At 34.5% G+C, this 24,266-nt stretch overlaps 1 protein-coding gene across 1 annotated transcript; it reads right to left on the minus strand.

Annotated features, from left to right (window-relative positions):
- Positions 1–9,182: 9,182 nt before the first annotated feature.
- Positions 9,183–20,293, minus strand: LOC149070515 (ribokinase-like). Its single transcript, XM_089249063.1, has 8 exons — positions 20,119–20,293; positions 18,320–18,452; positions 17,140–17,203; positions 16,989–17,051; positions 12,738–12,902; positions 12,508–12,599; positions 10,808–10,996; positions 9,183–9,623 (listed from the first exon to the last, which is right to left on the minus strand). Exons 1-8 carry the CDS (start codon positions 20,175–20,177, stop codon positions 9,438–9,440), a joined length of 951 nt encoding a protein of 316 aa, XP_089105189.1. The 5' UTR covers positions 20,178–20,293; the 3' UTR covers positions 9,183–9,437.
- Between the last annotated feature and the right edge of the window lie 3,973 nt (positions 20,294–24,266).

Raw genomic sequence — 24,266 nt, forward strand, 5'->3', positions numbered from 1 at the left:
TAAGACCAATGTGTGTGATTGTATTTTATGATGTACAGCATTTCGAGTCAAATTTATTTTTACTGTAATTTTATGTCTTTGAAGTAAAGTATATTGTGTATTTTAAGATTTTTTGTAATTTCTGATTATGTGTAAGGGAAAATGTTTTTTGGCTGCTGTAAATAGCTTGAAATGTTTGTGTGTGTGAGCTTATTGATCTTATTACAGATAAAATGTAGATATATATACACATACATAATTTTTATTTAGATTTTGAAGAATTGATATAAATTCTTAAATAAATGGGAGGGCAAGAAATAGAGTGTGCCAAAAATGGAATACAATTTTTTTTTATGTGTGAATTAGTAGAATAAAAATGTAAAAAATATTTTTTTTGGGAATATTATAATGATTATAAACATTGACGTAGGCTTTCATAACGAGTGTCTGATGAATAGCTGGAACTTTCCAGACTGTTTTGTTGTTGTCTTTTTGATTTTTTCCACAACATGTCACCTGTTACTATAACATGCATCTACACAGGTGACATCATTCTGCTGACATGGATTGCTCTTTTATATTCCTCTAGTTAGCAATTGATTGCTGTCATCTCTGTAGATTCATGTTATAGTTTAATAATTTTAATTAATAAATTGTTCTAGAAAAATGCAATCAGACCATTTCCAAACAGCCCAGAGGTTTCACCAAATATATTTTAATTTAATTACTATATTTTCCTGCATTAGCCAGCATGCTCTGAAAATCAGGGAAAACAAGCTTTTTTGATGTTGAATTTGGTCACTTTCCTGGTATCCCCGGAAAAGCAGATTTTCAATAAGAATTGCATGATTATTCAGAAGACCGATATCAATCTACATTAAATACCGAATAAATATGTGAATCAGAATAAAATAACATTGCAGTTGCCAGTGTAGCAAACAGGTTTTGTCAGGGAATTTTTTAACAATTATGAAAATTAAGCAGTTAATAACTGCTCTAACCTAATTATCATCGAGCAAATATGAAATACAAATGCTTTTTTTGCACTTTTTTTTGCATGTTCAGAGGTTGAAATACGCTGTCACTTTTGTGTTACAATGTGTTTTACAGTGTTTAATTTTTTGGCTCCTTCCATTCAATTAAGCACATGATCAAAGAATGCACAAATACTTCATAGTTCTAAACTTCTCACATTTAGCTTATCTAATAGTTAATAATCATATTTTTTATGGTTTTTAAAAGTACTGCCAGGAATCAAACGAAAGAGAATGAATATGCTTAGTATCCAAAATTTGCAGTAATACCAAGACTTCTGGTAATAAAACCAAACATTAAATTTGAACCGTATAACATGAAGAATCCTAAAATGAAGATAAAGGATAAAATTCAAATCATCCAATTTAATCAATTCTTTGAGTCTAGATGTTTAAAAATTCTCTGGACTTTGTGACTTGAATTTCGTAGTACGTTGGAAAAATACAGGTATTTCCATATGCTGGCTCCCTTGTTGTTCCGGCATGCTGGCTAATGAAGTATTTAATTTAATAACACATGTGATCATATAAATGTTTGAAGATGTATTTTGTGTAACTATTTTTGACATTAATATGTGTGTAAATACAATAGAATCCCATTACGATGAAGTCAGAGAAATACGGAAAATATTTCATGCTTATAAAATTTTGTTTCCATTAACAAAATTGTGATTTGATATGAAAAAGATGTGGAAACAAAGATGCAGGGAACTACCAAATTTAATTTCATAATGAATCGAGATAGAACAAAAAAGTCTGTAACCAGTTTTAAGAGCATCGTTAAATATTTGGAAGATAGATTTAATGGAATATGTTTGTTGCACACACACATTCATATCAAATAAAGATATTACAAGTTGTGGCATCTACACACATTGTTATAGCCAGCGTTTTTGATCCTTTCCGTTCAAGACACTTTTAGTTTAGCAACTTTTACTTTGAGACCGAAACCCATAATGTTTCTAAATGATCTCAATTACAGACTTTTTAGTTAGTTTTTGAATTATCGTTGTATTTTGCCATGACAATATTGTTTTTATGGTTTTATTCATGCCAGTATAATTTTTTTGATATACATCCCATGGAAAAGATATTTAATTTGAATTAAGTGAGTTTATCAAAAGGATGTTCAACTGTTCACTAGAATAAGAGTAATGAATAAAATTTTGTATTCATTAAATTTTTGCTACTACTTTAAGACATGCAAACCTTCCTCAAAAAATATTTGCTGTGATGTTTTTTTTTATTAATATCTTAAATATGAAAATTTATCTTTCATTATGTTTTGGACTTTTCTTAGTTGTGAGGCAGCTTTTTCTCAGCATGTATCAAGAAAATATACTTTTTCTGTATATTATGCTGAGGTGAATTCTGAAATAAAAGTCATCTGGTCTACTTCGAAGATTGAATCCAGATCTTGTAAACTGGGAAATGAAGGCGGAGAGTCATGACTCAAGTGGTGTCAGGATAGATACTTTGTCAGTCGGGCAATCACATATTTTGGTGCCCTGCCTAATGTAGAAGGTAAGAGGGTGAATTTGGCACCTCCCCCCCACTGGTCCAGCGCACCCACCTGCTCCCTCCTAGTCTCATCCCTGACTATTGTATGTGGTAACATAGCTGCCCAGTTTGCCAGAGGACCTCAGTTCGATTCCTGGCAGAGGCCAGGTGACTTTTTTCTTTTTGAGTTCACCTCTGCATAATATTCAGCAAAGGCCTATTTCTTTTTACAAGTTGGTTTCATTCATTTGAATATACAGGTTGGCATTCAAAAATCCAGCACTCTCCAGGCCTAGAAATGCGAGATTTAGGATGGCTTTTTTGTTATACAAATACAACGCCACAACAGGCAAAATGCCCAACGAGGTGGCTGATAAAAAGATGCCCATAATAATTGTTGTATGTATTTGATAGAAAATGACTGCCTGTACAATCTTTTTAAAGAAAGAAAATTAAATGCTAAATGAAAAGAGAGAAAATGAAATTTTGTGTTCAACTATATAAATAAAACTGTTCAACATAATTTTAGTTTGAATATAGAAAAGAGTGGTGCTCCAACACGGGAAATTTCAAATGTGCGTTGAAATCCATGGTAGAAATCTGAAGGAATCAGATTATCAATGACCAGATTTTTGAATGTTAACCTGTATATATTTCAAACCATTTTCAATTTAAAATAGAGTAAAATAATGATTTTCTTCAACAATTTTTTTCTATTAAAATTTTTTTCATACATTTTATCCTCATTGAGTATTCACTCTCAAATTTATGTATTTTTAGTAAATATTTCTAATTGACTTGGGTGTCGGTTTTTATGAGTAATAGTTACACACTGTGTCATCATCAATCATTGGTGTTCTAGAAGGAAGAGCTTTTGGCAATTTTGCCCCTTAATCCAACACTAAGTAGTATAACATGATTTATGGATCATATAAATGTGAATTATTCTTTTGTGGAGATTTCCCAAGGGTTTTTTGAAACAGTATTGGGGAAGAAAGGCATGGTAACCATTACCATTCTTTTGAATACTGGAACATGTAAATGATATTACCATCAAGACCATAGTGGGGGAACACTTGGAAGGGGAGGGGTCTAGTCTTCCCCCTCCTGAAATGATGACTGAAAAAAGGGTAAAAGATGACCCAATCTGTTGTTATATCACTTTGGTCCTGTTGTAGAAGGAATGAGGCAGTTAAAAGCAACACTTCCTTCACAATTCGGAGATAATTGAACATTTATTATGCAACTAACATAACAGAATTTACAAAAATGTATCAATGCAATCAACTGTCTCATTTAAGAGACAAACGTAAGTCCAGTTCTTCCATCGCGCAGGTGCGTTCTCCCGTTACGCTGACAGCATCATCCCATGGTGGACGCTGTCGCTACAGTCCCCCCACCCCAAACAATTTCTGGCTACAGGCCTGTCAGCTATATATAAGTAAAAGAAAAGTCTGCACCTATTTACGATACCTTTATAAGAGGATAAAAGAGCAGAGAAGAGCTGCTAAATGGCACTAGTCAAGTTACCATTGTATTTGAATCAAACGCTTATACTGGAAGGTCGGTTTATCTGTTGTTTTTAGTCTGACTATTCCGATGTAACCGTGGAGCAATTCTGACTTTACACAAATTTAAAATCTTGCTACCCTAAGCATTTCAGTTTCATCTCTTGTATGATGTATTAGTGCACAGGGTGTCGCATAATTTTGTAAGTAGTTCGAAAATTCATAGAAATTGAATGAATCTAAATTTGAATGCGGTTTGTGAAATTTATTCTCACAAAGGGTTTTCTTTTATACAAGAAAAAAAAATTAGTTCAAATTTTTGTCCTAGTGCAAATTTTATGAGAATTTTATGAATAAATATATATATGTATTGGCTTTTTTTTTATACGTGTTGAAACAAGTTGATGAAAACCTGTGCCAAATTTGTGAATAATTTATTTTACCTTTTTGATAATACAGGGTGGAGATGAAGAAATCCAGTACACATTTCAAAAATTAATAAAAAATCAATTGACATGAAAAGTGCAGTTTGCACTAAAATACTTATCGTAGCTTACAGTTCTTTTAATAAATTGAAAAAAATATTTCTCAAAATTTTGCTCACAGTTGACCTTGGAGCGATTCTAACTTTACACAAATTCAAAATCTTGCTATCCTAAGCATTTCAGTTTCATATCTTGTATGATGCATTAGTGCACAGGGTGTCCCATAATTTTGTAAGTAGTTCAAAAATTCATAAAAACTGAATGAGAGAAGCTAAATTTGTATGCGGTTGGTGAAAAAGTTATTCTCACAAGGGTTATTTACAAGGTTATTTTATATTACAAGAGGTTATTTATACAAAAAAAAATGAGTTCAAATTTTAGTCCTTGTGCAAATTTTAAAACTCGTCATAACACATAAAATGTTACACAAACAGTGCATAATTAATGTTTATGACAATTGGCATTAAATAAAACTACCATATTTCTCTCTCAAAATGTGGTAGCTTTATGTAACTCACATAGTCATAACCATTAATTGTATACTGTTTATTTTGCATTTCATGTGTTATTTTTTTATGATACTGTGAGTGGAATTTTGAACCATTTCTTTCAATTGAACCAAATGTATTCTAAGCCATGTTAAGTATTTTAGTGCAAACCATACTTTTTTATTTGATTGATTTTTTTTATTATTGATTTTTAAAATATGTCCAGGACTTTTCACTCACCCTGTACTGTGTATATATCAATGCCATTTCCTAAGTGTACGTATAACAACAGTTATAACATTAGCCATAATATTTGATTATGTGTATTCTTGATTATACACAAGGGGCTATGCAAGGTGTGCTCAGGGAGCCCATGCCCCCAAGCCGACCAAAAATTAGAAAAAAAAAAATTCAATATTTTGGTGAAAAGTTGAAATATCAAAAGAAAAAGAAGATACCCTTTAATATATGCATTATTAACCAATTTCTGTTAATTTAAATGCTTTTTGAAGGGTGGTAACTCAGGATTCCTCGGGAAGAAAATTTTTGTGCCAACCCCCCCCCCCCCCCCCCTCTCTCTCTCTCTCTGAGGTGGATGGATCCTGCTATATACCCCTGATTATACACACCACATTGCCTTTGCTTCAGCTGTTTTATTTCCATGATACTATCACATATGGAGAAAAATAATTCTGCATGATCATGTGTTGCAGAAAAAAAGGTTTGTTCAAGTCTGGTAATATATATTTATTCATTACTCATTTCAAAGAACATTACTTCACTGCCAAGTTAAATTAATTCTACAAATGCAAAAATATATGCAAAACACTCATACAAATGCAGTTTTTTCCAAGGTATGGAACTGGATAGAACGGCAAATATTGTATTTATTACTCGTATGGTTGATTGAAATTGTGAACCACTATCAGAAATATTGGTGATTTGTGTTTATATATATATGATGAAAATGTTTAAATATCAATAAATATTTTTGATAAGGACTTCTAGTTTTAAATACATTTTTCTTCCAACAATGTGTGCTGTATCATCAAATGACAACTCTCTTATTTTTGTGGCTTGTCCAGTGAGAAAAAGTGAATTTTAGCTTTTTTTAAATCTGTGAAATTTTTATGAAACTACTGGTCATGGTGCATGTGAATGTGTTTCCATTATCAAAAATTTTCCTTGAGTTACATATTATATAGAGTGTCCTGTAAGTCCTGATGGGGGCTTTTATCTCATCAACAGTTTTTTGTAGAGGTATGTTTCTAATTTAAAAAATGCTCAAAATGTGTTCAGAAATCTCTCTACCAGTTTGTGAGATAAAATTAAAAAATCTAAATTTTTATACGCCCCCATCTACAAACTTCCAATTAGAAAGTTGTCTCCTAAAGCTAAAAAAAATTCATGTTTCTAGAGTGCAATATTCGCTGAGATATTTGAATTAAAAAATCTGAGAAAAGTTACAAAATAAATCGGCATAAACGAGGGAAAGGAGTATTGTCTGTTATTTTATGCTGTTCTCTCTCAACTTCTCTATTTTTTTAATAGAATATTGCACTTTAAAAACATGGACACTTTTTTTTGTTAGCCTTAGGAGATGCAGGGCAACAACTTTCTAATGGGAAGTTAGAGGACAATGGGACTGTATAATAATTTAGATTTTTTTTATTTTATGAGACTATTTTCACTCTCAAAACTGGTGAAGAATGATTCTTTTTAAACACATTTTGAGCATTTTTTTAAAATGGAATCGTACCTTTGTGAGATTGATGTTTATCTCATCATACCTATGAGTGGTTGATGAGATAAAAGCTGTGTTAGGAATTACAGGACAATCTGCATAACTGCATCCAAGAAACAGTTCTTGCAACAGGTGATCTCACATAGGTTCATTCGAAGCCACTAGAAATGGCTTATCCTTATTACAGTTGCCTTAGGTTCATCTTTCATGGCCAATGGTGTCAGAGCCGGAAGGGCAGTGGAGGGCTCGACCACCTACAGTATTTTGTGCTACATTTCTGAGCACTCCAGAACTCCTTCAGAAATCAAAATTTGCCATATGAAGCTGAAGCTGAGCACCCCTCGAGTGCATAAGACTTCCAACACCTCGGTTCGTGGCTCTATATTTCCATTTAATAGTTTTTATTACTAAGATTGCTTTTTTTTCACTTCATGAAATACCCTGTTAAATTAAGCTATACTTCATATAACTTTATTTTTCTGAACAAATAAACACCTTGTTTTTGTTTAGGAAAAATAAATTTCCTACAACTGATTCTTACGTAAAATATTCAGGAACATCTACACACTTGCTCTGCTTGTTCTTGAGCCATCCCTTGAGCTCTCATGTGTGTGAATGAAATGGGATGACGGGTTGCAATGATTTGCGATCACGTAACTTCATCCGTCTGACCTAAGAATATATTTCTTACGAGGAGTGCATTCCCTATATCCATTCTCGGCATGTCAGACAAGTACACGTCACGTGACCAAATACATTGAGTAGGCCATGCCCGAGGATCCGACGGATAAAGGCACATAATCTGTAGCTTTGTTGGCCATGAGTGCACTTGTGGTGATCCATTGGCGATTGGTACATCAAAGAGACTTGCATTGTGCTTCTTGGATTTTGTGTAGCGAAGGCTGTGGTGCTGCGATCTCACAACCAGTTTGTGTGTGAATGGAAGAAAAGTAAGAAAACGAAAAGCAAAGGTTAGGCATATTTATTAATTAGTCAACCAGCATAATTAACAAAGTTATCTTACTTGTTATTCCCCCACTTATGAAGTCGTTTTTATTTTGTTCTCAGGGATGGTGACGTTATATCGAGGTTTGACTGTGTTCGTGTTTTAATTTTCCAAGTGCCTATATCGTAGCCAAATCTCTTTATCACTAATCATTTTTCATATTTTACTTTAGTTTTAGAATCAATCACTGAATTTTCCACTCCATGAAATATCTATATTTTACAGAAATGTGATTAATTCTTTTCGTGCATTTACTTGCCATATTTTCCCGCGAATATTTTTTTACACGTTAAACAAATATCAGTTTCTTATTGCTGATTACATGCGTTCCTTGTCTGCAGTTTTTATCCTCTAAGAGGTAGCAATTAAAATATTTTTTTTTTAATATCAGATAGCGTACAGAGTATTAATCAGCATTTTTTTCCTATACAAACAAAATTAACCCCCTTTCATTCATTAAGATTTTGTTATTGGTGAATGAAATGCTTATGACACAATGATATATTCTTTTTCTCAAGGTGGTGAAATACTGGGTATATTTTACGTTGTGTCATGAGTTCAAAGGTTTCATTGCACAATCAACTTTTCCATACAATAAGATAAGAGACTTCTTATTTTGTGACAGATTTCAATTCTGGAGTGACTTCAGGGTTGAGTCTCTTAGTGTAAAAGAACATGGGAAGCGTGGTCAGTTTTCTGGCTGCTGTGCTATCTGCTATGGTGAGTTTATCTGAAGATAATCTCATTCTCTGCTATTCATTGTGAAGATGAATTCATTGCTTCTGTAGTGTAGTAGTAAACCGCACACTTGCCCGGATTAAGAGAGGACAGTGGTTTGATTCCTCGCTAAGGTAGTTGAATTTTTTTCTGAATTCATCTTTACATCAGCCAGCTGTTAAAACCTTTGTATGAATAGCAGAGATTGCCATCACATCTTCAGATACTTTACACCAGAGTGAGAATTTCTCTCAAGTCAGCTTTTTTGAAGAGCTTCTGCATGCCCAGTATTTGCCACACTGTATCTATACTAATAGAATTGTATCATAAGGAAGACAATAATTTGTACTCGGTCACCATCTACTGCCCCCAATTCAGTTCACAACAATTTTTTTTCTTTTATTTTGAAAATTTTCTTGAAAAAATATGTACATATTTCAATCTCCATCATAGGAAATTTACTTACCATATATTGCATTTTTAGGAGAATGCACAAGATTATATTTGAACATTAAAATTTAAAGCAAATAACAGTTCTCCCACCTCTCTCAAATTCTTATCTTTTTCATTCCATTGTACTTGTAGGACTGTTTCAGTTTAACATCTGCATAATTTACACTAAAAATTTACATCATTAAAAAACAAAAACACTATTTCTATGAGTTGGAAATGCTCTTCGTAAATTCTAGAACCAAATAGTAAAGTTCATTCACATAGTTTTGAAAAAAAATTTGCAGTTTTTCTTCTGTTGATTTATTTTGAAATCATACAAATATTCTTACAAATAACTTAAATGTCAGTTCATTTTGTTCTTTCAAAGCATTACTGATTTTATATGAAAAAACTTTTTATCAATAAATTAATTGAATTGATTTTTTTTTTTGATAATTTAAAATCATATTTGTTAAAATTTCATTTATCAATCATCAAAACTATATTGAATAGATCACACAACACTTTTTCTTGAGCAATAATTTCAATCTACATCTCTAAACAATGATTTTGGCAAATCTTTTTTATATGGATAACTTGGTTGAGTGCCGTGTCGGGTGACGCTGACTGCTGCGATTTCACAAGCTCTCTCTACCATTGTATGAATAGATAAACTCTTATGTTTTGTCAAAAAATATATCAGGCTTCCTAGAAAAGCATCACCTGCTCCCTGCAGAGAGAAATTTTAAGTTATGAAAAAACTGAGCAATAAATGTAAAAGATGTTTGTGAACTAATAATTGTGATGGTAAAGAATGAAAAGTAAAGAGTTATTACGAAAATTGTGTGATGCTCATTCAATGAAAATCCATTTTGTAAATTTATAACATTTTAATCATTTTCATTGAGAAATTATTAGGAAAGACGGCCCCCTCCATTACCAGATGTGGGGCCCAGTACAAAAATAATAGTGGGGCCAGAGTATGCTGTAAGGTTTTGGAGACCATACCTACAGAGGGACATAGACTTGGTTGAAGGGATGCAGAGAAGAGCTACACTAATACTCTTTATTGGCACATGGGGCTTGAGTTATGAAGAGAGACTTTATTTTTTGAATATGTTTACATTGGATGAACACAGATGTCGAGGATCAAAGTGTTCAAAATTTTCAACGGGATGGATAGGAAGGACCATGAACTTTTTGTACACAGCCAATTAACTGCTTTTACGAGGACACCAGTATGGATTGGTAAGGGACATTGCGAGGTTATGGTGTTGCAAGGAATTTTGCTCTAATAGGGTTGTTAATAAATGGAATAGCTTACCCCCAGAGGTAGTAAATTGTAACACAATTGACATGTTTAAAAATAAATATGATAAACATGTTGGGGTAAACGAGAAGCTATCCATACTTGAATATTATGGTTGTCTTATTCTTTTATGGGCATTGTATAATATTTTATCATTTGTATATATTGTTTATAATTTTTGTGATTGTGTTTTTAATTGGGTTGCTGTATTTTTAAAATATGACATCCATATTTTTTATGGGCATCTTTTTCTCAGTCACCTCGTTGGACATTTTGCCTGTTGTGGCATTGTATTTGTATAATAGACTTTCAGTTCACTGAAAACACCTTTGCTACCATCAGTCGATTAAATCAAGGGTTTATTGTATTACAAATTTTTTTCCCACGGTTAAAGCTTTCAAGAAATACTGTTACCACCCCCACCACCACCGAAATGTTAGAAAATGACTGGTTTTCATGGAATAACATGGTTAATCTATTGTTCTATAACTTTGGTCCGCCTTCCAAAATAAATTTCTGGATATGTCCCTGTATGACAGCACAAACATAATGGTTTTTTCAAACAAAAAATAATCTGAACAATACACTTGTGTGGATAGACTTACTAAACAGTCAATCGCCTCAACACATTTTGATGGTATGTGAGTGTGAGTTTCGTTGTTCTTTGTCTGTAAAATAACTCCATTTTCCCCTAAAGTTAGAACAACCATGCCCTTTAGTTTGTGGAGAAGCATACTTGAGGCTTTACTGGCTGACTGAAGGTCTTTAATGGGGATACCAGTTGCAGCTTCAGCCTAGATTATGATGAAAAAAAATTACAATTTCTTTGGAAAAATTTTAGATTTGTTAACTTGTGATAACGAAACTAAAAACTTATGAATATTAAAAATGAACAAATAATATTATACATGGGAAGAAAAACTTAATGTTTCATCTTTTAAAATTAGGTTGGAAAGAAAAACTGATAGAGGAAATATTCTCTCTGAGTAGCAAAAAAGTTGAAAATACTACTAAACCGTACAATGCATCTGGTGAATCATTCCTTTGAGGAATTTTTAATAAATTAGTATAAGTATGTTGTGTTCATATAATCTGTGGTAAAAAGTCTTCAGATCATATACAAAACACACTACCAATGGTATGTGTAAAACACAAAAAGGGAAAATAATTCTCCTAGTGAAAATTTTTGGTAAAATGAATTATTCGAAATATGGATTAAATGAAAAAAAAATCATAAATTTATTCCAATTTGACCATGAAAATCGATTAATGAACTGGGAAAAAAGGTTCCTATCAGCACTTTGGTGGAAAATAAGTATTTGATCATTGTTTTCAGAAATATGTAAATGAAATGTTTGCGCAGGAGCAGATTCAATATAAAAAATGAATGGAACAAGGTTTTCATCATTATACCTATTTCTGGAGCACTAAGAAGTGGCTCCCAGGACATATTTTTCTGATGACCTCGAAAAGTTGATAATTTCCATCTTGGAAGCCAGTTCCTCAAAAGGAAGTTTTGGGATTGTTTAACTGTGTTCAAAGTATGTTTTCAACACAATGGTAATGTACCATTAGTAGTGTGTTTGTGTATGATCAAACACTTTTTGCTACAGGTTGTATTCCCCTGTTTCTAACATATTTATGTTGTCAGAGTAACGCTTGATTTGTGTTATACTGGTGCAGCCATCTGTCTTCCATAGTTGGAAGTGAAAATTTCAAATGCTAAAAATGTTCATGTCATGTAAGTGTGTGTTTAAACCGTCGTGTTGAGGGTCTGCCTGCTCTCTTAAGTTAAAAGTACTGCATATTTGCTGATGAATATGAAACAAAAAAAAAATATCAAAAGCATTACTAGAATATATACCAATTTTATGTCAAGTGAATTTCAGTTTTATATTTACCATTTGTAGAACATTATCACACACTATATATATATATATATATATATATGACTGAAAATATGATGGGGGGAAAAATATACTGTATTATTCTCCCACACCAAACATTAGCCAGCAAACATCCAGGCTGACCATCATGCCAGAAAATTTGAATTACAGATTCAGGAAAATGCTTAAACATTTTTATTATAAAAATCCATTGAATTGTGATTAAATGCATAATGTGATCCTTATTAAACCTTACTTTTCCTGGAACAGACCAGACCCCAACATTAAAGAAATCTGGTCTCCCTCAAGTTTGGTGGCGTGCTGACTAATGCTGGGAATACAGTTTTTTCTAGATCATTGGATAAGAATCCAGAAATTTTTATGGAAATATGAAAGAGTTATGTTAATTGTAATCTCACCTCCTCTTCATTCAGACAAAGTATATCAGTCATCACATACAGCTGTTCATATTCGGGTGGTTGTGGAGGTGCAGCATTCACTACAGTTATCACTGGAAAATATTCAAGTAATATATATATGCATTGGGAGAAAGTATACTGCTATAGTTTATTTGGCAAAAAAATGAAGATAATCAGAAACTATGAGAAAAATTGGACAAGTTTTCTCTTAAGCAAAAGAAAAGACTAACCGCCACTAGCATTAGCAATTTTTAATGCTTCTAACAATGAATCCAATGGCATTTCATATGTAACCACAAGTGCTTTTGATTTTCTTATAACTTCCTCTGCTTTTTTAACATCATCTACAGTCAGTTTCATGTTAGATCCAGGAATATATATTATGCTTCTTTGGTCTAAAATTCGCAGCAGAAAACAGAAATCAAGTTTGTATTAAAGAACATTACCAGCAAAAGCTTGAAAACTGATCATAATGAATTGCAGAAATCACTTATATATCTTCACTTATTTTTTCCCAAAATTATGAAAATTTTACAAAACAATAGAAATTTCATTTAAAATTTTGGAAAAATTTATTGAACTGAAGATGTATAGCAGCACATACACACAAGGAAGATGTGTTTCATATGCTTCTTCGGCTATGAAAACAATAATTTTTCATGAACACAATGATGTATATTTGATTGAACTTTGAGCATGGCTTTAAATAATAATAGTGTTCAAAATTTTGAAAGCTATATTCTGGAAATTAATGTACAGTCAAGCCTCATTTTAGCTGTCATTGGGATAATGTGTCATTCTGCTTACCAGTTCACTGTTTTCTCCCAGTTGTCTCCGATGGCATTCTTATGCTATTAACACATTCATTGTTGATCTGCCAGAGCATGAATTCTCCCCCCCCCCCCCCCATTAACTATCAACACAACCCAACATGACCGGCAGTGAATGTGTTAAATATGTATTATAAATTTATTTTCATAAAAAATGCATATAGTATGTATTATATAATATATATTTCACTTTTGAATAAATAGACTTTTTATCCTTAAAAATAAAACATTTTTCATTTTATGAAAACACCCTTCATAAATTTTCATATAAATCAAACTTTTTATACACAAGAAGCTAGATGTTAGAAGCTACTTTTTTATGCACACGAAAAGCTAGATGGTCATATACCGCCATCTGGTGGCCCTGATGTCATCTGCGAGCTATTAGCAGAATGTTGCCACCATCCATTGCACTGAGCCATTCAGCATGTACATACGCTCCAAGGAGGGGAAAATCTGTCTTCATAGCTTAGTTGGTAGAGCACTCGTCTGCCAAACAAGAGACCAGCGTTCGAGTGCCCGTGAGGGCAGAGATGAATTTTCCTTTCCTGAAACATTGATATCTCCTCACTCAGCCAGTTTTCTGTATCTGTCATACTAGTGGTTTCCTCACCATTCTACAGAGCACATAAGATTTTCCTTTTTCTTTCAAACCGAGCACAACTCAGGTCTATCACCATCTATGGGTGATTTACTACCTAGTGAGTTGTGCCGGAAGTGTAACTGTGTGTGTATGTAGTGTTATGCTTGATTTTTCAGTGCTGCCATCTATATTTCAGAAGTAAAGTGAAATTATGATTGAATTACATTTGTATTTGTAGGTCTGTTGCTGTCTGTGGCAAGACCTTTTAAAGAGTAGATCAGCTCATATTCGCGCCTTGAAGTTGGAAACCACAGAAAACCAACTTCAGCCGACCACCACTGTGGTGTTCAAACCTGGGACCTGTTAACGTGAGTCTGTCACTATGACCACTCAACCACCACAGCAGCCCCACATAAGGTTGCATGATAGACTTTCAACACGCTGTGAAGGATGAATATAATTTTAAAAGAGAGTTACACACACACCATGACCATCTTAACAGTGCTGTGTGGCCCCTCTGCAAAAAAAATATATATTCTGGGCCCCTATACCTAGCAGGAAGTATCTGCTTACCTATTTACAGTTACTCTCAAAAATTATGGTACCAAATCTTATTATCACTAGAGCTACCTATGCACGTAAAGCCCCCTGGAACCATTGAGATAGCTCTGAGAAAGCCACGTGATAGTGACTCCCAATATTTATTTTCATGCACCCCCCACTACTGGTCTTCAATTGCTAGTCAATGATAATTTAGAATAAAGCAATAATTTAGATAAAATCTTGTGCGGTTATAAAATTTAACATTATTATTATATATATATATTTTAGTTTTGGTCTCATTCACATGACAAACTTGGATAGTTGTTATAATTGTAGTTTTAATTACTACTGGTCTAATAAATTTAACTTTTATTTATTTCAATAAATTCTGATGGTCTTGAACTATTATTATTACAGGAGTAGTTTTTTGCATTAAAACTATAAAGAAAATCTACTGCAATCAAAACAACCTTATCTTTGGCTTTTGCGGAATTTCATGATCCTTAGGATGGGGGAAAAAATTAAAATGGGTACTCTGTAAATTTATATAATAATAATAATAGCTATAAATTTCCATGTTTGAGCTGGTTTGACAAACCATCAGTTCGTTTTACGTGCATGAATTCATCAGTAAGAGAAAGTAAAGTAGCAATGCCATGGCCTACTCCATTTATCGGGTCACTCTGCTTACGATGTGGTGAATGAACTCCAAGACAACACCACCGGACTTATCCCATTTCCGAGATCTCTTACAGTTCAGCTTCATGACAGAATCTGGAATGAAGTGTGTTCCTAACAATCTGAGTGCATATCTAGTGTTGTGTGTTTGATTTTTAGTGCGGCCATCTACGTATATTTGAAATTGCGAGTGAAGTGTAATGATTGAATATTTGTACCATTGTAGGTCTGTTGCTCTCTGTGACGAGACTTTTTAACAGGGAAATTGAGTGGCCCATTACTGAATTTGACTATATGCTTTAGAATATAATATAAAAAGAATCAGGCGTTCTGTTGGAACCAAAAGGTTCTTTGAAAGTTGTTAAAAAATCTCCCAATGGATATACAGTATGTGCAAGTATATTTGTCACATGCAAGGTTTATAAAACCATCTGAGTATTTTATCCCACTGTAGTAACTTTAAGGGCTAATTATACTATGGGAAACCTAATTTTGAATGGCTTCTCTATAGTGATATACTGTGCTGTACTTTGGTGCTGTGTCTCTTCTGCAGACTGTCATGATCGGGAAAGATTCCTGAAAGAACTAAGCAGGTTTTGAACTTTCTGTTTTATCGACTTAAGATGTAAAGTCTATACTAATGTAATTCTGCCCACTTTTTATAGTTTGTTCGTAATATGGAACTGCTGGAAATTGAGAAATTACACTGGACAACAATGAAATTTAGTTTGACTTGAAAATATACAATTCCGAATGGTTTTGACTTGCTGAACATGGATATCACTATAAAGTTTTATTGGCTCTCACTTTGGCGGTATTACTGTGTTAACTGTTAAAAAGTGCTTTGGCGAGCTATATTGTATGGTGAAAAAGTAGTAAGAACCATAAAACAACATTCCCAGGGAAAAAGGCCAATTTCAATGTTGGATAATTGTGAGATGCTTCTTATGTTCAGTACAAACACAAAGTGAAGTATATGTCAAACGCTGATGAATGAACTATTGTGCTGTAATACATTTGAGTTTTTATGAATTTTTTTTTTTCTGTTTCTATGTATTAATGCTGTGCCTCTATATATTTGTAAAGTTTTTTCTGTATGTTTATTTTTGTCTTTGTAGTTAAAAAATGTTTCAATATGGGGATTAAATGTACAATTTCAGAGGAAATCGTAGCCAATCCAGCTTTCTTTAGGGTCAAATTTGTTAGGGCGGCTATTTGTAGGGCCAAATAGCCGCTGTGGTGGTCGAGTGGTTATAGTGCCGGACTCGTGATGCGAGGATCCGGGTTCGAACCCGACAGTGGTGGTCGGCTGAAGTTGGTTTTCTGTGGTTCCCAACTTCAAGGCGCAAATGCGAGCCGATCTCCCCGTTAAAAAGTCTCGCCACAGAGAGCAACAGTCCTACAACGGTAAATCATTCAACCATAACACTTCACTCATAGTTTGTAAAACTGGGGACAGATGACAGCACTACACATAACAAGCATTACACAGAAACAAACTTTACGTCAGGTTGCACTACACGTACACGCACATTCCCGCATGTACCGATTTGTTGGGGGGTTCATGTGTGGTGTAGCAGTAGTAGGTAGGGGCTCGGGGATCCATGATGTTCTTAAGTCAGCCACCTCGTTGGGCAATTTGCCTGTTGTGGCGTTGTATTTGTATTCAGCATCCCTAATTACATGAGAGATTACTTTTTGTTTTGGGCACAGAAACTTGATCAAAATTTGTTATTCAGTGTTATCAATTCCATTGAAATCAATAATTTCACAGTTCTGATATAATTGAAAAGAAAAAAAATTTCATATACAATTTATGTATAGATTTATATAAATTATAAACTTACCACTTCCAACAGCTGTAATAGCAGCTGTACTTGTACTACATTGGCTTGTCATAGAAATATATTCTGTTGGGAAAATCAAGTTTTAAGAAATATAAAATAGATATTCAATACACTAGATTCTCTCAAATGCTTTAAAAAAAAGTTTTTATACCTGTTCGCACACCATTTTTTTCCAGGTTTTGAAGATATTCATGGCCAAAACTGTCATTACCTAGCTATAAAATAGTGCTACACAGAATGAAATAAATAACAATAGATAAAATATAACATCCAAAATGTAAGCATTAAATAAAACATTTAAAAATTTCATTCGGGGGGGGGGAAAGGAAAGAAAATTATAAGCAATGACAAGACTCTTTTTTTTTTTTTAGATATGGTGTAGCTTTGGTAAAATTTATTATTTAGATGATGATGTGTAAATATTTTATACAAGGAAATGAAAATTTAGAAAAGAAGCAGGTTCATATAGACCAGTGGTTCTCAACCTTTTTTGACTCGCGGAGCCCTTTTTAGTAAAAAAAGTTCTATGGCGGAGACCCGTAGGCCCATTTTTCAATTATTCATCAAAGTTACTGATTTATTTTTACTATTTAAAAATATTTATAATTATTTTTTAAATTTCCTCGAGCGGCCGAGGAGCCCATGGAGAGTGCACAAGGAGCCCCAAGGGCTCTGCGGAGCACCGGTTGAGAACCGCTGATATAGACTTTGTATTGCATACTAGTTTATGTATATATACTTTTTACGAAATAAAATGTTTTATCATACAGGGTGTCCACTTTTATAGTGGTCCAATGGCTATTTCTCGAACCGTTGGTTTTAGAGACAACTTTCAATTAGAAAAAATGTTTCAAACGATGTCGCCCAGTATCTTAAATGCTGTTCAAAGGAAAATACGTTATTAATAAAAAAGTTACGAAATGTAAATTTTCATACAATTCCCCTATTTTCTAACTTCCAATTATAAAGTTGTTGCCGTCTCTCCTGAGGCCAAAAAAAAAACCACCTACGTTTTTTAAGTGCAATATTCGCTGAAATATTTAAATGTAAAAATCTGAGAAAAAACCAGCATAACCTAACAGACAACTCTACTTTCTATTATTCATGCTGCTCTTTCACTTTTTACCTCAGATTTTTGAATTCAAGTATCTCAGTGAATATTGCCCATGATATTCATTCAAATAGAATATTCCTGAATATCAAATGCATAAAACACTAAACATCATTTCCTTGGGGTTCCTATGTTGGAATATTTCCAGTTTTAATGATATGCATAACAAAACAACGATGATAGTCATTCAATGGAATTATGGCCATTGGTAAAGCAATACCTTTGTAACTAAAGCAGTAGATGCACCTAGTCGTTGAGCCATAATGCTTTGATTTGCGCCATTGCCACCAAAATTCTTCATGAAATTACCACCGTAAAGAGTTTCTCCCAATGCTGGCAGTCTTGGTGCAGAGCTAGTGAGAAAAAAAAAAAATTATTATTGCAAATATTCCCAAATGGTATTGCTTGTCTCTATGGAAAAAATTAATGCAAGCTTTGATGCAAAAAGAAATGTTACCACTAGAAGGTACCCCTAACAGATAATACAATGTTTCCATTGTTCGTGGGTGCAAAGTGCTGAGCATTTAAGCTTTCATCCCCTCCATCACTATTCCTTATCAAAAAAGGATTTTAAATTTCAAAAATGTCATCATCAACCTATCCTGAAGGAGCTGTCTAACAAGCAGAAGAGGATTTATGGTTTTGCTGACTGTAGACTAGACAAATTTTGCTGTCCTTCTCCCATTCTAGTCTGATTTCTATGACCACTCACTCCTCTAATTCGCCTCCTTGTACTACCACTTAGTCCCCAACTCTATATATGCATTTATGTCTCCAAGTCTCACTCCCATGTTCATATACTCTTTTGATCATTTACATGTTTGTACACTGTTTTGGTCTCTTACATGCTCACACACCGACCTGTCCCTTCACTCTCTAGGTCACTCGCTGACAGTGCTGTCTTAACGCATAGGCTTACCCGGTTCCTCACAAAAAAAGAGATAGTTGAAATTTTCTAGAAGTATGCAAATTTGTATGATGGGCGTCAGAAAAATCACTTGGCTCAGGGTGCTCTTAAGACGGCCATGCTTGTTGATGTAGTCCCTCTCTAGGCAGGGGCAGATTTATGATTCTATCACGTGTGGGCTATACAAATTTTGCCAAACTTCTTAGTCCACTAATTTCTTTGGACACCACTCTATACTTGCTGCCCTTGGCTTCCCCATACTCACACCACAGCTATTGAGAGGCACTGATTAATTATAGAATATGAATAAATTGTTTGCAAGAATTTTAAACTTATTAAAAAATACTGTGAAGTATTTTCAATCTATAAATTAATCCCATTTAACTCTTGTGAACAAGCCTTAAGGCAGTGGTTCTTATCAAATGTCCTTGGAGAGGTGGGTCTGAGTTTGAATGAGAAAACAATCAACATATTGTTATTACATTATTATGTGCTGAACGTTATTCTGTAAAGTGGTCCATGGACTTTGTCTTATTGGCACAAAGAGCCTGTGGAACACGAAAGGTTAAGAATCCCTGGTTCAAGGTACATAGCGTTAATTGCTATCTTCCACATTGTGAGTCAGAATTATTAATTGTGTGCAATTGGTTGTTGTGTGCAAAAGTGTAATTTTTGTGTTATCTCTTTACAAATGAAATGGAGACATATCTTCAGTTGTGAGTGGAGGGGAGGCAGGCATCTTCAGCTGCAAATGGAGTGGAAGTAGGCATCTTCAGCTGTGAATGAAGTTGAGGTGGGCATCTTCAGCTGTGGATAAAGTGGAGGCGGGCATATTCAACTGCAAATGGAGCAGAGGCAGGTGGATTCAGGACAATGAGTCCGCAATCAGACTTATTGTGTAGGTGCATCGGATCATCCCGTATTTCATGGGGAAATCAGACAAATTTACCCCATATTATTCGACTCTTGGGAGGGGTGATCGGCCCCTTTCCCTGAATCCGCACTTGAACACAGAACACTGAGTAAAAACATTTGTCGCAAAAAAGTCGAAAACCGATATCGCATTGTCGACTAATAAAGGGTGTAAAAATAAAATTGTTATGATGATCAACCTGATCAGATCGACGACGCAGCCTCCAACAATAACAACGTCGACATTTTCCTCCTCCATTTCCTATTTTTCGATTGAACAATGCAGGGCTATCGGCTTTATCTACTTAAAACTTCGAAATCGGACGAGAGCAGACGACGCTAACGGCACATGATTCTTTGTTTACGTGACACATTCAGTGATGGTGATGATGCTGATATTTCTCCCCTTTTTAAAATGATTAGTGTAACTTCTTTAGTTTTATTTCACATTATTTAATCTCATATAATTCAATAGTGTTTTGAAGCAACTATAGTTTTATAAATAGTGTGATAGTATAAATTTTCGTAGCTTGAGGAGAAAGTGCAAATATCGTGACCATACAACCCGCATTACCCGGGACATTCCCGTATTTTTACGCAACTTTGGTCATCCCGACTTTCAAAAAAAATAAAAATGGCCCATTTTCAACGAACCCACTTAAATTTTCATTGTTTACTGAAATCAAGGATAAAAATTATTTTCCCGACTTTATATAATGAGGACCATTCAGGTATAACGTCAACACCAAAAGGGTTTCACTTTCGATGACAAGTAGAAACATCACGCACCCTGAGCTTTTGATGACGAGGTGGGGGTTGAAGTTGGTTTTTTGTGGTTCTCAATTTCGAATCGCGAATGCGATCCGATCTCCCAGTCTCGCCACAGAGAGCAACAGCTTACAACAATTAATTGTATCGTTGTAGGCCTGTTGCAATTAATTAATTCAATTAATTGAATCGTTATACTTCACTCATAGTTAGAAAAATTGACGGCAGGAGGGGGCGGTCGGTTCGAAAATGATGACCGCATAAGCAATAGGGTACGAAAATATGAAATTGGGGAAAACGCTCTATGATTTCCGTAAGTGCGGTATACTGTATATGCAAATTGTAAGGATTTATCCTTCTGGCCGGGCCGCAACTGGGGGGCGATCAGAATTGGGCGTCAGCATTTCCCTCCTCTTCTACCTCTTTTTTAACATTACAGGGGTGGGGGGGAAACGCCAAAATGGGAGCTTGCCCTGCTGACCAAGAATCTAGTTACGGCCCTTGCTTCTGGCACTTGCAATCAAATAGAGGAAGGGGTGGGGTCAAGGCCGTCTTAAGAGCATCCTCATGAAGGCCCGATGCCAAGTGATTTTTCTGAGGCCATACCTGGCAAATTCTTGAAAATTGCAATTGGTTCTCTTTTTTGTGTGGCCCCTGGGTAGGCCCATGCGTTGAGACGGCGCCACCTTGTGGGGGAGATCACACGATGCTGTTAAATTTCACAGGCATTTGGTTATAGCAAGAGCTGGGTGGGTGGCGCAATCAGTGGCGTAGCCAGGTGTTTTGGTCAGTGGGGGGAAAAAATTCGGAAAGGCGCCACTTTTTGTTGTTGCTTTAGGCGCAAATTTAAAATTATGCATTGAAAGAACTTGAAAATTTTCAATTTAAAAAATTAAATTTTTGTTTTTTTAGTTGATGTTATTTTTCAATTTAAATTAATTACTTTTCAATTGATTAATTCATTTTATTTTTTTAATCAACTTGAAAAACGTAAATTATATGTCATGTTTTGAGTACATACTTATACGAATACAAACAGCAAGAACACTGGAAAATCTAAAAAAATTTAGATTAAAATATAAAAATGATAGAGAATAAAAATTTTAAAAAGTATTAAGAAGAACAATCCTCATGCTTCTATCCGCGATCGCTTTCATCATGCTGAACTCTTATCGTAATCACATATCACATATATATACTACTACTACTCAATCGTGCATGTACTTCCAAGAAGGTATTTCCCTTATAGAATTTTTAACCAACTAGTGCATGCCGGAAAGTTCTTTCTTATATTATGCGTGACTATAACGCATCTATGATGCCGTAGCTGTGCGTGGTTTGCATTCGAGATGTTTTGCCATCTGTTTTCTTCCATATTAGAAGTAAAAGTGGCAGATGCCTGAAGTTTCGCGTTATGCGAATATACCACGTTGAAAGTCTGCCTGCTCTCCGCGGGAAAACTTTTCAAACCAAGGACCGGTTATAGTATTCGTACCTCGAAGTTATAAAACCGAAAATAAAAAACTGCAACGAACCACCACTGTGCCGCTGGTAGGGTTCAAACCTGGATCATTTCGTATGAGTCCATCATGGTGCCCACAGGATCGCGCAGTGGCTATCACATGCTACTAGATTGCAGACACACAAGCAGAGGATGCCATGAATCAAAAAAAAAAAAAAAAAGGGAATCATTGCTCTTAGGTTAATTTCAAACGAATTGATGTGTGCCGGAAATTGTCGTATGTGTTTTTAATATATTTAGGTATGTTACGCCTTTCCTTTACATTATTATGTCTGAAGCGTATTAGGTGTTTGAAATGATACTGTCCATCTTCCGAATCAGAGTGAAAGAAAGGAAAAAAATCGATTGAAAAAAATAATTTTTTTGTTTGCTGGTCTACCTGCTTCCTCTAGAGCACGGGTTTCCAGCTGGTGTTCCACGAAACTTTGGTGTTCCGTGACAGTTTGTTTTTTTTTTGGGAAGGGGGTTTCACATGGTCAAACACCACGGAATCCTAAAATATAGTTTTCTTTAATATACTTCATTTTTTCCACAAAAATATTTTAGTTTTCTATGGTTTTGGGGCAAGGGCCCTATTGACCATCATATGTTTCTGGGGGGGGAGGGTGGAGTCATCGAAGTGTACAAGATAGGGATTAATACCAGTTTAGGAGGCTTCGTCAGTTCACTAAATTTTTCTGACTAGGTGCGGGGGGGGGGGGTCCAAAATTCTGCTGACGTAGCACTTGAATGACCCCTTATATTATGATTCAGTCGACGCCACTTATCAAAATCATGGATAAGGTCATCATTCGGGTATTGTTATATAGCGGCACCCATTCTCTATAACCTGAGGCAGTTCGGCGGCTCTGTTTAAATTAATATTCATCAATATACAGAGCTTAACCTTTTACCGGCCGAATTCAAATTCCAACTACTTTTCATCATTATTATTATTTATTTATTTTTGTTCATTTCTCCTTCTGATTTTTTAGTTAAGAGATATCAATCGAGAAATTCAAGAAAAAAGAAATCTCCTTTCCGTTTTATGATGTTCTCCCATTAGGAACACATTGGCGGGATGTGACTAAACATGGTTTTCGTTTGATGGACAAAACATCTATGCAGGATGATACGAAATCCGTCCCATCATTTAATAAATTTATTTTAAAAATTAAAGCATATATATAGGATTTTAAAAAAATTATGCAAGTAAAATAAGGGAAATAAATTTCTCGAACACTCAAAATGCATTTCTATCTGGATTATAATATAGAACTTATGGCAATCTGCAAAATGCTAGTCTAGAATTCCCAAAAGAAATGCATACGTACAGGTCAAGGTTTATGTATGGATAGGGTTAACAACCGTTCTCATTTTTTATGTCATTTCAAGCGTCCTCCTACGTTTCGGAAAATTCGCCCTTTGGTCCTCCTTTTTAGGTTTCCAGAATTTTTTTTTCGGGGAAATTTTTTTCTCCATTGAAACATACATTTGTTCATTGATATGAGTGTTTTCGTGTTTTTCCCACACGCATTCACCAATAACCGTCGAAATTCCCAGAATTTTTTCTTCTTTCTTATCGGTTCTGTTTTATTATAGTTGGGAAAAATTATTGTTATGGCCGGTTTTCCATTAGTCAGAATAGTTGCGTCATCTATTGGAAAAATTGGGGATAAGTGACGTTACTAAGGGTGCACGCAGGCGTCCTCCTTTTTCAGTTTTCGAATGTTGTAACCCTATGTATGGATCCCATGATAAGTTGAAAAACAATCTAAATGTAGTCTTTTCGGTTTTCGTAGTCGTTTTGCTGATCGGTTTTTCCCGTATAAACATCTTACTTGAATGGTGACCATAATACGGTATCACTGATTCACCGATGGTTAGTTTATTACGGAACACACACACACACACTGAATAAACTTTTTATTTAGTTCATCATAGATGGGTTGAATTTCGCCCAATTTATCACGGGGTTGCAAGAAAGAGTTTATCCACCAAAAAGGAATCCTTTTTTTTATGTCTCTAAATTTATTTCTCGGCATGACAGTAGGAACGATAGGTACTGCTGTGTCTTCT

This window comes from Pholcus phalangioides, unplaced genomic scaffold, assembly GCF_987345545.1.
Source record: "Pholcus phalangioides strain wild (caught in Gottingen) unplaced genomic scaffold, Ppha-v1.0 ptg000021l_1, whole genome shotgun sequence".
NCBI classification, from domain to species: domain Eukaryota; kingdom Metazoa; phylum Arthropoda; class Arachnida; order Araneae; family Pholcidae; genus Pholcus; species Pholcus phalangioides.